This window comes from Chelmon rostratus, chromosome 22, assembly GCF_017976325.1.
Source record: "Chelmon rostratus isolate fCheRos1 chromosome 22, fCheRos1.pri, whole genome shotgun sequence".
NCBI lineage: Eukaryota > Metazoa > Chordata > Actinopteri > Chaetodontiformes > Chaetodontidae > Chelmon > Chelmon rostratus.
The window spans coordinates 19,535,422-19,552,234 of record NC_055679.1 but is presented as its reverse complement, the minus strand read 5'-3'; the positions used below and the strand labels follow the sequence as shown (position 1 = coordinate 19,552,234).

The following is a 16,813-nucleotide window of genomic DNA, read 5'->3' as shown; positions in this document are numbered from 1 at the left end:
AAAAAGGGAAAAAAGAACAGAATAAACTCTCACCTGTCCTGACAGTGATTTCTGATTGGTTCGTCAGTTGGCCGCTTCTGGATGTCACCACGACCTGATAGGTCGAGCCGGGAGTCATTTGATCAACAGCGACCTCTGTGGCGTCCGGAGGGAGCGTCATCTCCCAGCGGCTCGTGCCATTGGTCGAGAGGGCGATGAGGAGTTCGTCCAGGTCTCCTTCGGGCTGTTGCCATGACAACGACAAGTTTGTGCTGTTGCAGTCTCCAGTGAGGTTTGAGGCAGCGGCGGGAGCTAGAAAGAGATTCAGATATGAGATTTATCTCCTTACTTCCTTCTCACCTTCCTTCCTTCCTTCCTCTCTCTACCTGTCTGAGCCTCCATCGTCTCGCTGTTCTGCAGCCCGCCAGCCTCCGTCACCATGGTAACGTTGTACAGTCGTCCCGGCAACAGGTCGTGGAGTGTGTGCTGCGTCGCCGTGCTCTCTAACGTCTCGTTCCTCAGCAGACCTGCAGAGCAGGAGCAAATGGTCACATGACTCTCCAGCAGCTTCTTCATTGGATGGAAGATGCTCAGCTGACATGTTTTTCTGAGTGCTACAACTTAATTAACTCAGTACATTTACTCATAATAATAATAATAATAATAATACATTTTATTTGTTAAAAGCGCCTTTCAGGACACTCAAGGACTTTACAACACAAACTAAGCTGACACTTTCTACTTGTACTCCACTATAAATATAGTACTTTTACTTCAGCTTTAGTTTCTACTTAATTTAAAACATAAGATTTTCACGTGCTTATAAAATCTGATGTTTTATTCTAAATTAAACAGCACATCAGTGCAGCTGAAACCATTCAGTTACTTGGCAACTGTCCTGATAATTGTGATTTTTCCTGCAAACCCTTTCAAACCAGCTGTGAGAAAATGTCAGACTCACCAGGACGATCCCACAGCAGCAGCCTGAAGCGCTGCGTCCTGCCTGGGCCGGCCTGCCAGGAAAGACCCAGGCTGCTGCAGGTCCTGGAGGTCAGGGCCAGGCCACTGACCGCCGACGGCTCTGATGATACAACACACACACACACACGCACAAGCACACACAAAGACACACACACACACACACACACACACACAGTCAGGTAATAGGTACATTTTTTTTTAATGATCCAGTCCATAGTGAGTAATTCTACTTTTGGTACTTTAAATATATTTTGATGGTAATAGCATTGCACTAGTACTTAGGTAACATTCTGAATGCAGGACTTTCACTTACAGAGTACACAGAGTACTTATAAACTGTGGTATTAGTACTTTTATCTAAAGGTAAAGGTGAAGGAATCAGATGTGTGTTGCTTACGGTCCAGCACCCGGTCACGACCTTTTTAGAGAGTCCAGACCTCACCTGTGCTGTTATTGGCTAGAGGCTACACACCCAATGCCCATAGGCTGCAGCCCAGAATCGTCTCAGACACAGCAGAATAAGAAGAGAAGAAAACCCAGCTGCAGAAAAATACTGCAAAACACACTTCTAGCTGTTCACAAGTGATGATTGAGACAATTTTATATCAACACATTGTTTTTAGGAAAATCCTGCATCGTAATTAAAAGATCTGAGTACTCCCCCACCACTATGTGTGTAGCACAACTGTTCCCTGAAACAGTGGGACTGTTCCTTTAAAGAGATTTATCTGTTTTTAACGGACAGCAGGAAGGTTCCTGCAGGAAGAGGATCCATCGCCTCAATCTGTGGCCTTGTCCTCAAAGTGTGAGCACTGTGGGAGTCCTGCTGACACACACACACACACACACGCCTGTCTGAGAGCTCCCTGTTTCCTGGTTTGTTTTCCCACAATGCCTCTGTGCGTGTTTGTGCCACCGTGTCGCCACTGGTGCTTCAAACTGAGCTGGAACAATATTATCAGGCTGCGACATCTCCGGCCCGAGTGCCACTCTGACACAAACACAGAGTCTGCGGCCGCTTTCAGCCCGCCTGCGTCCATCAGCTGCTCCATCATCACCCGCCGAGTCTTAATGGAAACGGCCAGAGGTGGATGAAGTGCTCACATCCTTTACTGAAGTAAAAGCACTAATAGCAGAGTGTTTAGCAGGGTTTAGCAGTGAAGGGCCAGATGTTTCCCGCTGCAGCTGGTGGAGACCAAAAACAGAGCCAAAAGAGCGAGATGATCACGCTGCTCTGTGTCTGCCGGATTAACTTTGTGAGGCTTTAAGGACGCTGCTGACGGCTACTTGAACAGTTCAGACAGGTTAAAAACAAACGTGCCGCGGTCATGTGACCACGAAAGGTCAGCAGATCTAACAGTCAGAGCGCCTCGAAAGATAACAGCACAAACACAACAGCACAAGTGTTTTGCTTTGCTGAGAAGGTTACTGTCAGGACTCGACTGGGCGCAGTCACACCCCGTTTCCTCCACACACACACACACACACACACACACACACAGTCACACACACCCTCACACCCTTTCCCAGTGCTTCCCACAGAACAAAGAAACAATGGAGGCAGGAAATGGCTGAACCCTGAGCTCTGCCCACGATGGAAATACACACTGAGGGTCCAACTTCTGTTCTGGAAGCTGGCCAGCATGGAGACACAACACACACACACACACACACACACACACACACACACACACACACACACACACACACACAGTACATGTACTTTTACTGCTCTATCACTCTCTCTCAGCAGGGCTGTGGTTCCTGTAGCTAACCACAGAGCTACAGAGAGGGGAAGCTACATGACATTCACTCTGAGACACACACACACGCACACACACACACACACCACAACAAGGAGGTCATGTCGTGTTCCTTCACTTCAAAGACGAGCGGTCAGAGAAGATGGAAACAAAAGATCAGAACACAAAAGAATATTTGGCTAAATATCACGAACAGGGTGTAAAAGCTGCAGGTTGACGTCAAAGGTCTCCAACAGGTACGACATCGGCTGCTGCAGGTACAGGTGAGTGTGGGACTGCCACTGAGGGGTTTGCTAAACGGTCCCCGTCCAGTCAAAAGTGTGATTTTGGTCTAGTTCACATTCAGCTGCTCATTAAAAATCTGATCTGAAGAGGAGGCGGGCCTACGAGCAGCACCTGTGACATCACAAAGAGTCTGGAAACCAATCATGGTTCAATATTCATCTTAGACATTTATGACGTGGAAACATGAAACCCCCGGTGCTCAAACACAGAGAACTGAATTCACAGTGAAGTCAGGAGGAGTTAAACCTTTGGAATGACTCGATCAATCATGAATTCAGGATATTTTAATTAGAGGATTTTTATGAAATCAGAAGTTCTGCCAGACTCACTGTGCCTTCAGACGTGTGTGGAGGAGGTTTTCACAGGGACAGACAGCTTCCCGTGCACATAAATATCCTTCACGTTCACATTATAACACCTTCATATGTGACACAGTGATGCAAACAGCTGAACTCTGACCTGAGATCTGTTGCTAAGTGACTCTTTAGCTCAGAGGCAGCTCACCTGCAGCGACGCTTCAGCATCAAACCAAAGACAATGTGAATCAGCCAGCAGGTGGAGCAGGTTTGACGGCTCCACCTACCTGAAGTAAACGAGCAGCCGCTGGTCGGCCGGTTCGCCTGCAGGACGTCTCCTCACAGACCGTCACACGCCGCTGGAACTCAAAACATTATTAATGGCTGCATTCCATTTGCTTTGCCGGCGTGCTGAGAGCCGCCTGCCTGACACACCTAAATGGAACGCAGCCATCAACAATGTTGTACTTCTAGGTGAACAGTCACATGATGACTTCGTACCAGATTAAATCTCTTTCATATCATAATAACTGTCAACAGCTGAAATACAGCGAAACACTGCAACAGTGTTTGAATTTAACCCTGAAACTCACTCACTTCCTGTAAGCAAACTTCACCTGTTTGCTGGTGTGGAAGGTAACTAAGTACATTTACTTAGTTGCACAATGAGTATTTTCGTGGTACTTCATACTTCTACTCCACTACATGTATGTGACACCTGAGTCATGATTTCACAAACACAAGCAGTTTATATAATCTGACACTGTGCCGTAACAGTATGAGAGGGAATATGAGGGCAGATACGCAAAATATTGATTATAGCCTCAATATAAACATAACAAATATAGATATTTATCGAGATAAATGCCTTTTTTTTTTGGAGAATGCCTCGACATGACGTTGGACAAACACCTGTAAAATCTGAATTTTCTGTGGTATTGTTGTTGTTGTCAGTTTTTATTGAACTTGGTCTCATCGTGTTTTCCAGCTAATAAGAACAGATGCGGTCGTCTGCAGGCAGGCGGTTCAAACTTTATTACTCAACACCAGCAGCACGCACAGTGATTCTGACTGCTGGGGACAGAAGGTCAGAGTGTCGCCTTTGAACAGGACTGGACTGTCAGGGGTATGAACACCAGGGCCTGCGACAGAGGAGACGTAGAGATCCCTTCCAGACGCACCACTTTTGATAGAAATGTGTTGTCTGTCTTGGGGGGGGCATCTGGAACAGTCTTCCCTCCACAGTAAGGGAGGAAAGGAAAGCTTAAAGACTTGTTAAAGGATGCCCAGAAGTGTGTCCATTAAGTAGACTGAGACCACTGGACCTGGTGAAGTTGGACTGTATTAAATTGTGTGCTTGTGAATGTAATTTTGAAATGTGTATTTTGTAATTGTATTTTTATGTAATGTGTACTTCCATGTTGTTTTATTAGGCCATTAACATTCTGCCCAAGGACTACAGTTGAAAATTAGCTAATCAGCTATAAACTGGCACATTTACAGCAATGTTCATCAATGTGCACGGTCCTGAATAAATAAATAAAATAAAATAGCTAAAACCCTGCATGCAGAGCAGCTGTCAGGTAACTTTGGGTCTGTCTTGGACAGCTGTTCTGGGCTCTTGTGAGTGAAGGCGGTGTTGAAAGCTCAGGAGCAAGCAGGAGCACCTTGTTTCGTGCAGCGCAGTAAACGTCTGGACTGGACGAGGACTTACTGGTGTGCAGGGTGATGTTGGCCGTCTCCGCGTCGCTCTGGGACTGAATCTGCAGCTGGTAGGTGGTTCCAGGCTCCAGGTGATCCAGCAGGCAGGTGAACACATCTCCTCCCTCCGCTCCTAGCTGGTTGCTTCCCAGGTAGTTTGATCCTATCTCCACCTTCACCTCCTCCTCTACTCCTCCTCCTCCGATCTCATTCGTCTCTATCTCCTCGCCTCCTCTTCTTCTCCTTCTACACTCGGCGCCGTCTCCTCCGGCGTCTGGAGACGTCAGCGTGAAGGAGCAGTCTCGTCCAGGTGTGTTCACCGTCAGCGATAGGGAGTCCAGCCCGGATACTGGTTCAGATACAGAGACGCTACACGGGAGGGTCTGACCATCTGCGGGAGCCGCGCTGCTCAGATCCTGACGAGGAAACAAGACGCCGACGTCAGAGCAAAGAAGAACGGAAACATTTTTCACCGGTTAATCGACACCAAAAACCTGCAGACTGAGAACGTCTGTAGTTCCATCCCTGAAAGAGGAGCTGAAGCAAAAGTACTAATACCACACAAGTACTATCAGCAGAAAGTACGTAAAGTAAAAGTACTGATGTATCAGTAAAATGTTCCTGTCAGTGTTTCTCATCATCTCTGATGTTTGTGGATTAATATTCCTGCTGCTGGTTTAATCTGCAGCGATGCATCATATTCTATAAGATCATCATATGTTTGTCCTGTGAGAACCTCGTATCTCAGACAAACAGCCTGTTTTCAGCTGTGTGACGATGCATTTTCAGCTGATCCAAGAGGCTTTTTAAACACTTTATTTAGCTGAAGAAGACATGAAGGAAAACTTCATCCTTCAGTTCATCACAAACATTCAGAGATACGTGGTTTTCACTGGACAGGAAGGAATCTGAAGAGTAACTGTAACTAAAGCTGTCAGACAGACGTTGTGGAGTATGTTCATACTCAGCAGCTTTTCTTTTTCTTCCAGTTGTTCTCCATTTTTCTCTTCAGCCTCCATTAGTGTGACCAGCGGTGGAACGTAGCTACGAACATTTACTCACTACAAACTCAAGTAAAGTACTTGTACTTTGAGTATTTCCAATTCATGCAACTTTATAGTACTGCTCCACTATAGTTTGGAGGTGTATATTTTTACTGCACTACATGTATTTGACAGCTTTAGTTACGAGTGACTTTTGAAATGATGATGTTTTGCTAAGAATTTAAATACTAACAGCTAGAACATGAACAGTTGAAAAGATTAGACAATTAACTAATTAGTGGATTTAGAGGAAATTAATTATCAACTATTTTGATAAACATTTTTCCTGTAAAAACATTTCTTGGTTCCAGCTTCAAATGTGAAGATTTCCAAAAGTAAAATCCTGCTTTGACATGAACGACTGAGTCATGAGATCTAATGAGATCAGACAGAACAGGAGAACAGTCACAGGGACGTTTTACTGCACTCAATACTTTTTACTTTAATACTTGAAGTACAGTTTCCTGATTATATCTTTACTGAAGTACTTGTACATGTATAACAGAGTATTTTTAGAGCATGTTTTTAGTACTTTGACTGAATTTAATGGATCTGAATGTGAGCACGTTTGGACTCATCGTCTCTAGAAGATCCCTTAAACTGATGAACTTTTTCTATTTGTAACAATAAAAAATCTGTGAAAACAAAAACAATGAATCTCTTGTGCTGCTGCCACGGAAACATGAAATGGACTATTATGGCAGTTAATCAGCTATTTAAAGAACTGCGACCGCGTGTGTTTCTATCATGTTCTTGGTTCAACTGAACTTTGGCCTTGTGCGTGATAATATTGTTGGTGACAGTTGTTCTGAATTCCACAACCTTTTATTCTGGAAAGCAGAACAGGAAATAAAATAATTTGTCACAGATAATGAAGTTCAGGAGGTTCAGAGACAAACAATACAGCAGGGAGGACAGACAGACAGGCAGCCGACAGACAGGGAGAGAGGGTAATCAAACTGCATGAATATCAAGGTAACAATAAAAAACATAGTTCATGATCACACTAAAACTCGACCATCGTGTCAGTGACACGAGTGGGAGGAAAATTCTCTCAACACGTTCTTCAGTCCAACGTTTGGGGGAAATCCTATTTTTTGCCATCTGTGTGTGCCCAGTGCAGATACAGGTCCAGGTCGTGTTTAGCCTAGCTTAGCAAAAACACTAGAAGCAGGGGGAAACTGCTAGCCTCCTGCTAGCTCAATCAAAAGTTTAAAAAAGTCCACACTCCAACAGCTGCAAGTCGGTCTGATTTTCATGTTGTATCTTGGTTCTTGAACAGTTGTAGAAAAACAATGTTAAAAAGACACGTGTTGTTTTAGCAGCAGCTAGCATTGGAGCTACTTGTTGACGAACAACTACTTTAGCTGCGTCCTAAATCATATGTCAATAAAAAAATGATGACAGAATGGACCAGTGACTAGCATGTGAGCTACCAAGGAAACAACATGTACCGTAAAACAAAGAGTGTACAGTTAGCTTGTGTTAGTTTTGTGTAGCAGGTTGCCTACGCAAAGTTAGCTTATGTTAACTCTTGCTGGTGTAAGGTAATGTACAGCTAGCTTCTGTTAGCTCATGTTGTTGTAAGGCAGCGTACAGCTATCTTATGTTAGCTCTTGTTGTTGTAAGGTAGCGTGCAGTTAGCTTATGTTAGCTCATGTAGTTGTCAGGTAGCATACAGTTAGCTTGTGTTAATGCTTGGTGTAAGGTAATGTACAGTTATCTTATGTTAGCTCAAGTTGTTGTAAGGTAGCGTACAGCTAAGTTCTGTTAGCTCATGTTGTTGTCAGGTAGTGTACAGTTAGCTTATGCTAGCTCATGTTGTTGTAAGGTTGCATACAGCTTGGTTGTTAATTATCTTGTGAAATAATAAATTCTTCAGACATGATATGAGTTTATACAATTTTGTTGAAGTTTTTGTTGAAGTTTTAATCTGGCAAATTACAGCCAAATATACAGCTTTTGTTTTCTCAAGTTTAATTTCAAAACTACTAATTAGCTTGTTTTTGTACAGCAGAATACAATTAGCTCTTGCTAGCTTCTGCTCACAGTCCAAAGTTTTCTACAAAGTCGCGTAGTTTGATTTTGTAGGTCAAGAAACTAAACCACGATCTTAAAGTGGCCAAAAGTCGGTTAGCGCTGCAGTCCGGGGTCGATTCTCAGCGGGTTTGGTGGTACGATCACCGGCTTCACGTCCTTCGTCCTACTACCACTAGGAGTCACTAAAGTCAAAACTTTTGAAACTCTGCAGGTGCGTCTTAAATTAGAACAACAAAACGCCCAGAGTGGACTACAAAGTGTTGAACAGGACAGATTGAGGTTAAGATGCATTCTCTCTCTCTCTCTCTCTCTCTCTCTATCTTGAGAAAGATACTTGAAAAATAATCTAGATTTCTGATGAATTACCATCCTGTACTGCTTAACGAGACAACATTATCTGACACACTCTCACACAAACTGGATCAGAGCTTATGAACCAGGAAAGAGGTTTTTGTGTTGAGACAAACGTGAATGAGAAAAGCATGCAGGAGTAAAAAAAGTTATTGTATTTTATGTTTTCAGTTTCACCTGAACACCAAGGTTTGATAGCAAATTTGAAATTTTAATTTAATTAATTAATTTGCTTCGTTTTCATATCGAAATACTTTTCTTGGTACAACGACAAAAATACAAGAAACATTCTTACGTACTGACGGCGGCTCTTCATTGTTAGAATATGGGGATGAAAAACTGGCATTTATTTTTGAAGAGATGAGGCTCAACTAAAGCAGCATGAAGAACAGTTTTTAATCTTTCGAGCTCTTGAATCGTATTTTCAGACATTACAAGCTTGATGTTGTGTTTGAACTGAAAGTGAAACTTGATTATTTTCTCCTACATGAATCATAAAAGTATGAATTCAGCAAATGTGAGCGGACTCACCGGCGGCAGCAGCGGCGGCAGCAGCAGCAGCAGCAGCGGCGAGGTGAACCACAGGCAGCAGAAATAACTGTGAACTTTACATTTCAGCATTTTGATCCTCCTTCAGATCCTCAGACAGAGCAGCCACCATAATCCTGAGGCTGAGGTAGAAGATAGAAAATATCCTTCTCTTTTATCTCTGAGGTCTTCAGCGGAGAACGAGTCCTTCTGGAAAATAAAACAGCTGGAAAACAACTGGTTAAAAGTCCTTTTCCTCTGTTAGAAAAACAGAATAAATCTATTTGACAGCAGCAGCGTTCTCCAGAAATTTCATCTGTCTTGTCCGTCGTCTCGTCTCGGTTTCGTGTCCATCCTCGGCTCGACCCTCTCAGACCTCAAACTCAACCGTTGCTCACTTTTCTCTGGACGCCCTCCCTGTCTCACCGGCTGTCTGTCTCTCTTCCTGTCTGTCTGTCGGTCAGACTCTATAGTGTCGAGGCTGGGAGTCACTAACGGACTTCCTCAATCAGGCCAACAGCTCTGTGAGTCACTGCAAAGACACGACTACAAACTCTGCCTGGATGGAGGCTATAAATAGGCCTGAAACTACAATTGCAGCACACCTAGCTGCTCTAACAGCAGAGGTAGATGTTAAAAATAGAGACGAGTGTTAGACTGATTCCCACTGAGACGGGATCGCTGTGGACTTTAAAGTTTCTCTTTTTCACGACTTCTGATGTGGCTCCATCACTGCGGGTGTAAATTTAGTTTTGGCTCCTCATTTGCTTTGGTTTCTGATTTTCTGCTGCTAATAATCAATCAACTGTGTTAATTAGTGGACACTAAACCAAATGAGTGACCACAGAGTGATAGTAGCACCAAACCAACTGGGCATCAACACCAGACTGCAGCTCTGACCAACTTTAGCCGCATCAGAGGTCAAACTTTGGCTTATTTTCCAAGAGCAGAAGCTAACTGTGCTCTACCTTACAACAAGAGTCAACACAATCTGTGTGCTACCAGCAAGAGCTAACACAAGCTAACTGTGCGCTACCTTTCAACGAGAGCTAACACAAGCTAACTGTGCGCTACCTTTCAACAAGAGCTAACACAAGCTACCTGTGGGCTATCTGCAAGGCTGCAACTCAAAAGTTGTCGAAATTAAACTTTCTGACATCTCATTAAGTCGTACTGTACAGAAAACCAGCACACTGGCACTAAGAAAGAATTTACTATTAACTCATTATTGTGGGACTGCAAATACAATGATATATAAGTCAGAATAGCAGCCATAAAAAATAAGAAAAATACTATAAAAACATCTGTAATTTATGAATTATTTCCAATAATCCTGACAAAAATGCTTTGCTAATTGTTATTTAAAATAGACAAGTACACCACTGGTGAACTTCTACTCAATTAATCCAAAATCAATAGAGAAGATTAAGCAATGCTTTATTTCATGGCTCCATCATTTTCCTAATAATAGCATGTTTCCTGTAAACTGTAACTGTAACTATGTGATTTGGTGCTAAAATTGTAGGAAAAGAAAAGAAAAGCTCCACTTAAACCTTAGTAACAGTTAGTTCATTATCACTTTATTATCTGAGACTTTATTCCTCATATGTCTGGAACTGTTGCTGACTTGTTAAGTTGACCTGCTGTGCGATGACTAACAGGTTACTCAACCAATTCATCTGATTTAAAAGTGCAACAACTGAAAAACTGTCCATTTCCCTATAAGTGATAAAATTACATCGTCGTGTCTGAGAAATGACTTTGAAGAAAGAAAAAGAAATAAATTAACAGTTTAAAGAGAAACCTGCGTTAAAGTTAAAGGTCAAACTGCTTTTGTTTCAGTTGGAGCTACTTTTAGTGGTCCACACCTCTTTCCTTCCTTCCTGCTCTCCTTCTCTTTCTGTCTCACTCTCTCTCCTTACACAACAGGAGGTTTCTAGGAACCAACGTTTGAGCTCCGAACATGAAGTAAACGTTCCTGAGGAGAACCCTGAGTGTGACTGAAGCTATTCTAGACGAGTCTGCAGAACGATCCCAAACGACCACGTCACCGAGCGATCATCACACTGAGCGATCCATCATGATCCACCGAACTGAGCGATCCATCATGATCCATCGCACTGAGCAATGAATGAGCAATCTGACCAGTTCGGAACCTTTTCATCCCCAGCTCCAGACTCATTAATTAGGGTTCTAAATAATTCAGAAATTATTTATTTAGAACCCTAAATGGACAATAATTTTAAAATGTCATAGTTTCACACATTTCTGAAAGGCTAGCAGGATTGTCCTAAAAAACTAAAAAAGTAATCGCTGTCCGTCATCACTGGAGACGATCTTTTAGCATTCAGGACGTTTCTGGGCTGCGAGCTTTGGGCGAGCACTGAAGAAGAGGAGGAGGATGAAGATTGAACCAGAGTTGGTCTGTTTTCTGTCGGACAGGAATCTTACTAAAGTATCGGGTTTCCATTACAACAAACGTAACGTTTCTACAACAGGAACTCGCAGTGAGCGTCACAGAAGAATGACGCAATTCAAACAGTAACCGACTGATCCTGCAAAGTGCACACGAAGGAGGCGGAGCTCGTACAACTCACAGGAACAACTTTCTGCACACATGAAGGTAAAAACATCAAATACACAGTATAAAACCAATCAAATGACGGGCAGACACAGCACTTCTGGGTTTCTACGGACGTGTCTTTGAACTTTCTGGGTATCCAGATGATAAATAATCCACGATGATAATGATCCATGATCCACCGTGAGGCGATGTGAGTAATTAACATCAGATCAAACAAAGCCTTTGTTATGTTGTACTTCAATAAAAATGGGATAAATGTTCAGTGCGAGGTTGAAAGGCGTTGATCTCATTTTAACACAAGTACAAGTCGCGTTCTTTTCAATAAAAACTCCCAAACTGTCACTTTATCAAAGAAGTCCTACAAAACTCTACAAGATGCTCATATTGAGCCGACTTGGAAGCAGCCTGATTATTCATCATGGGTTAACACTAGGTCAATGATATATTATGGAAACTGATCCTGGATGAAGGATCTAATTAGACTCTGTTGGAAAGCTGATGTCTCCACTCACGAGCTGTCTTTGTTCATACTGTCGATGCTGAGTAATGGTTTTTCAGGTAACTGATTCACAGTATGCATACATACACGTTCGTTCTTTTACTGCCGTGACTCCACCGACGTCCCTGCATCAGAAAAGTTCATCTGATCTCAAGTTATCTAGTCATACCCAATAAACTGTTGTGATGTTTGTTAAGGTTTGTTATGTTAACTCCCCGAACAAGGGTCTGTATCCAATCCCTACTTTCATCTTTGACTCTGCCTCTTTACTTTCTACCCCCTACCCGAACCAGGGTTTGTATTCCCACCCCGCTTTTATTGGTGCAGTTGGTGAGAGGCAGGGGTAGATGATGGTAGTGCGGCAATCGGCAGTTACATGTGGCATCTAGGCCTGTGGTAGCATTGTAGCAGCTAACAATAGCTAAAGCGGTGATAGTATGATAATATCTTAGCAGTTAGCATTGGCATCTAGCAGTTAACATTAACAGTATAGGTGAATCTAGCTTTATTGTCTTCTTCTGTTCCTCTTAGCAGGTAGCGGTTAGCATTTAGCACTAGCATTAGCTAAATGGTAGCATCGGAACTGTATTGTCTTCTTCTGTTCCTCTTAGCAGGTAGCGGTTAGCACTTAACATTAGCTAAATGGTAGCATCGGAACTGTATTGTCTTCTTCTGTTCTTCTTAGCGGTTAGCAGTAGCATTAGCATTAGCTAAATGGTAGCATTGGTACTGGCCACTACCTGGAGCATCTCTGGGTCAGTTGAATGTGGCAGTGCTGTTTGGATTGTGTAGGAGCAGTGTGAACTGGCACTAGGGGGGGTGACTCTGGGACGCCGGAGTTCACCGCCTAGCCTCCTGGAGGTGTCGTGGGACTAAGTAGGCGAAACACTGTTGAAGGGAGGGTTCCACCTGATGACCCCCAGAGACGTGTTAGGAATCACTGCTCTTTGGCAGGTATAGAGGCGGATTAGAGCTCCAAGGTTCTTCACTGAGAATGAATCCTCTTTTTGAGCACAAGTATCTTGTGGTTAAATTAACTGGTTTGGTTGGTTGATGGCACAATGTTTTACCTGCGACCTCTTTGCTGACACGCCAGAAGATTTACTTTCACTTTCACTTCACTCGACTTTGTGGCTCTTTGGATGTTCAGTGGACCACAGCACAGACCAACGGCACAAGTTAACACATGCTGCAAACTCAGTTCTGGTTTTATCTAATTTATTATCAGATTTACCCTGAAACACAGTCACTCTTAAGTCTTTGTATAATATCTGAAGAGGTTATGAGTCAGTCAGTCAGAGTCGAGACAACATCAGTCACGTTTTATGTCCAGTGTTTATGTACAGATTACAGGTAACAATATATATATATATGTATGTATATAGAGTAGATAAAGAGGTTACAGCACTACTCAGTGGCTAATGTTCCGGACTATTACAACATTCAATTTGATTAGTAATATAGTTAAAAACCACAATTCGTACGTACACTAATTAGCATCAGATGTACTCGCACTGAGCTGTAATGCCCACAAGGCAGAAGTTTAAAGGGACGCTAACATTTTTTTATCTTAATGTCGTAGTTTCGTTCTTAATATCAGTTATAAGTCTGCACATGATGGATCAGTCTTCAAATTATCTTCATATTGCAGAAACCCAGGACTGCTCATTGTTCTGGATTAGAACTAAAATGAGTGTTTAGATGAAGTCAGTTTGTTGTTGGTTAACTGAAGTATTTTTTTCCATCTAACCACCATCTATCTGACACTGGGTAACACATCAGAAGATAATGTTAGCATTTACATTTAGCATGAATGGCCTTGCTAAATTAATCTTCTTGCTATTTAGTGAATTTGTTGGTTTATTTTTGGAGTTGAAGGTTTAGCGGCACATTTCGTATCTTTGAAAAGTTTGAAACAAAGGTCTAGAGGTCTGAACATTTCAGCCGTAAAATGTAAATAATCACTGACTCCACACGACCCGTCATCCCTCCTCCTGATCTCGACCTTCTGTCGCATTTTTGAAGTGTGACTTCTACTGCACAGCAGAAAACAGCTTTTATTCATCAATGTGTGAAATAAAACATCAAAAGTTGTTTTAATTAATAGAACGACCTCTGTAACTAACAAACTTCAGCTCATTAGCAGCAGAAAAAGGTGGTGTGGAGCATTAATTTAAAACGACTTTGCCTCCAGTCCATTCTGTGTTGGTAGTTCTCTGAACAGTCACATTTCACTTTTCTGCCTTACCCAAAAGAGTTTAGTTCCCACGTTAGTGATCACTAACAAAAAGGCTGAAATGCTTTCAATTAAAGTGAATATTTTCCTCTCCTACGCTGTCTGACAACATTACGACAACTGCCTAAGTTGAAACTAGCGTCCCTTTAAGCTCCATCAACAGTCTACAACAGCAAAGCACAGGACATGAACCACCAGCGGCTGTACATACACAATACTCCGTCAGAGGCAGTGTGTGTTGTTGTACCCGCTGCTGCAGTGGGTGTGGAGGCTGGGCTCAACTCGCTTTCACTTCAGACACTTCAAACGGGGGAAATCATCACCGACACACCGTCACAAAAACTGAACTGACTGAAGTGAAAAGGTGGTTGACGGTCCCAGGAGGCATGTGGACAAAGAGACACAGGTCCAAAGTCTCTCGATTGTATCACAAGAAAAGGAGCAAATACAAAATTTTTAGGACATAGAAAAAGAAGAGTCCTCAGCGTTTCGCTCGTTTATTGTCCGTTAACGGTCCAGTCCCGGCGTTCCCAGTTTTAGCAGCAAGACCTCCATGTTTGTTGTCCTCGGACTGAAACGTAACCGCCCACGTTAGGGTTAATAGCACTTTAACATGTACTGTACAAAGTTGTCCCATTCACACAGAGCAGATTAGTTAGCGTTCTTTGTTACTGGCGTTACCGTAGAAACCTCAGATCTCTACAACAGGTCAACACTAACAAAACCACCTCAGCATTTTAATCTTTGTTTCACATTTTATTCTAAAGGATTTGTTTATATCGGACATATGAAAACTGAACTTCACCGTTTTCTTGGCATTTTACTCCAGGTCACTGGCACTCCAACGGTTTGCTTGCTTTTAAAAATGAAGCGAGTTTTAATCAGGGGTCTGCGTCCGCGAGTCGATGGTGTGAGTAAGAGGTTTGTGCCCCAAATAGCAAACGTCCATATGAGTTGGCAAATGGCTGCTAAAAACATCAAAAACATGTAAAAACAGTATAAAAATAAAGTTATTATTACTTTGATAGACCAGAATAACGAGCTCACTAGATAACAGACTTTACAACAGCAAATCGATGAGATGACTGCACCACCGTGACAGAAATTATTTCACATTTTTGGTATAAAGCAACATGTTACACAACAGGGGATTCGTCAATGCAAGAAACAAGAGTGTAAACTCTGAGACCAAGCAGCACAAAGCGCTTCCCATATGCTGCCTAAGCTGTGGCAGCCCGCCACGACATCATCGCCCACCATCACATACTGATCCTCAAATAAGTTATTAGCAAGTATGTAAGAAGCCTCAGAGGGATAGCATATCACAGCTTATATTATTAATTGATTAGATGTCGTGTCAGGAATCAATCTTAGTTTATCTCTGTGCTGAAAACAGTTTTAAGATCAGATGTGTAAACTGAAAGCAACGAGGCCGAACATTGTGTTCCACTAACCTCCGTTTCTTCGTTCGATGTGTTTTATAAGTGGTCGTTCTGAAGGTTTTAACATGATGGTGGAGCTCTGTGTCCATATAACACAGCTGGGTCTCTATTACTACCATCACTTAACGAAGATAAAACAATTATTCTGTTAGCTTTCAAAAACTACAGCTTCCATAATTCTTAAGACTTTCTTTAGTGCTTTTTGGACTCGTATCTCATGTAGAATACAAAAATAATTATTATAACTAACAAATTGTTGGTATTTTAGAAGTATGGTTTAGCGGAATATTTTCATTGGTTTAACAAAACATTGCATTAGCATAGCGTGTTAATAATAGTATGAGCTTATACAGTAGGTTAGCATCCATTTATTGACATTAAAGCACATGAACACCGAACTACTAAAGCTAGAATTAGCCTCTGTGAGATTGCTGTATTAGGAGAACTAGCTTGGCAGAAGCTTATTTGCCATTGCATTGGTTTGTTAGCTTTTAGCATGTGATCTATGGCTGGAGGTAGCCCCATTTGTGACTTTAGCACTCCGTAAGTTACTGAGCTGCAGGAAAAACACGCGTCCAGTGAAGATGAGCTGCTGTCAAACAATAAATCATTCTGATCAAAAAGTCGCTCACTCTTGATTACAAATGAAATGTCAGTTTGTTGGGTGGCTAACCATAGCACTGGCTCACCTGCTTAAACAGAACAGCACACTTGAAAATTAGCATTAGCACAAGATATTACAAATGAATACGTTTGCTAAATGGTTCTGGTGGCTCGTTAGCAAGTTAACATTTCAGGCTACTTGACATGAAAGTTAATGGACGTATTTAGTATCTCTGACAAGTTACGCTTTAATAGTTAAGACATCTGTGAGATCATGGAAATACCTTCGAACATAACGCTCCTCCATAACCCGGAAAAATGTTCTGACTTTTCCCAAAAGGTTTGTTTAGGAAACACAATGTGACCGAACAACGGAGTAACGTAAGGAGTACGGATGTCACAAAAGGAGCTAGGCTGGAAGGGTTGGTTCAACAGTGGTCCAGCAGCTTAGCCAAAGCTGCAACCAGCTAACAGTCATTTTT

At 42.4% G+C, this 16,813-nt stretch overlaps 1 protein-coding gene across 1 annotated transcript in view; it reads right to left on the bottom strand.

Annotated features, from left to right (window-relative positions):
• The window catches only part of ptprb (protein tyrosine phosphatase receptor type b), a 31,286-nt gene extending 21,922 nt beyond the window's left edge, over positions 1–9,364 (bottom strand). Inside the window, exons 1-5 of the mRNA XM_041963674.1 lie at positions 8,971–9,364; positions 5,019–5,421; positions 941–1,060; positions 366–506; positions 34–291 (exon numbers count right to left, since the gene is read on the bottom strand). Coding sequence (XP_041819608.1) covers positions 34–291; positions 366–506; positions 941–1,060; positions 5,019–5,421; positions 8,971–9,060 — 1,012 coding nt within the window. The 5' untranslated portion in view covers positions 9,061–9,364. The remainder of the gene's footprint in view (positions 1–33; positions 292–365; positions 507–940; positions 1,061–5,018; positions 5,422–8,970) is intronic.
• Positions 9,365–16,813: the final 7,449 nt, after the last annotated feature.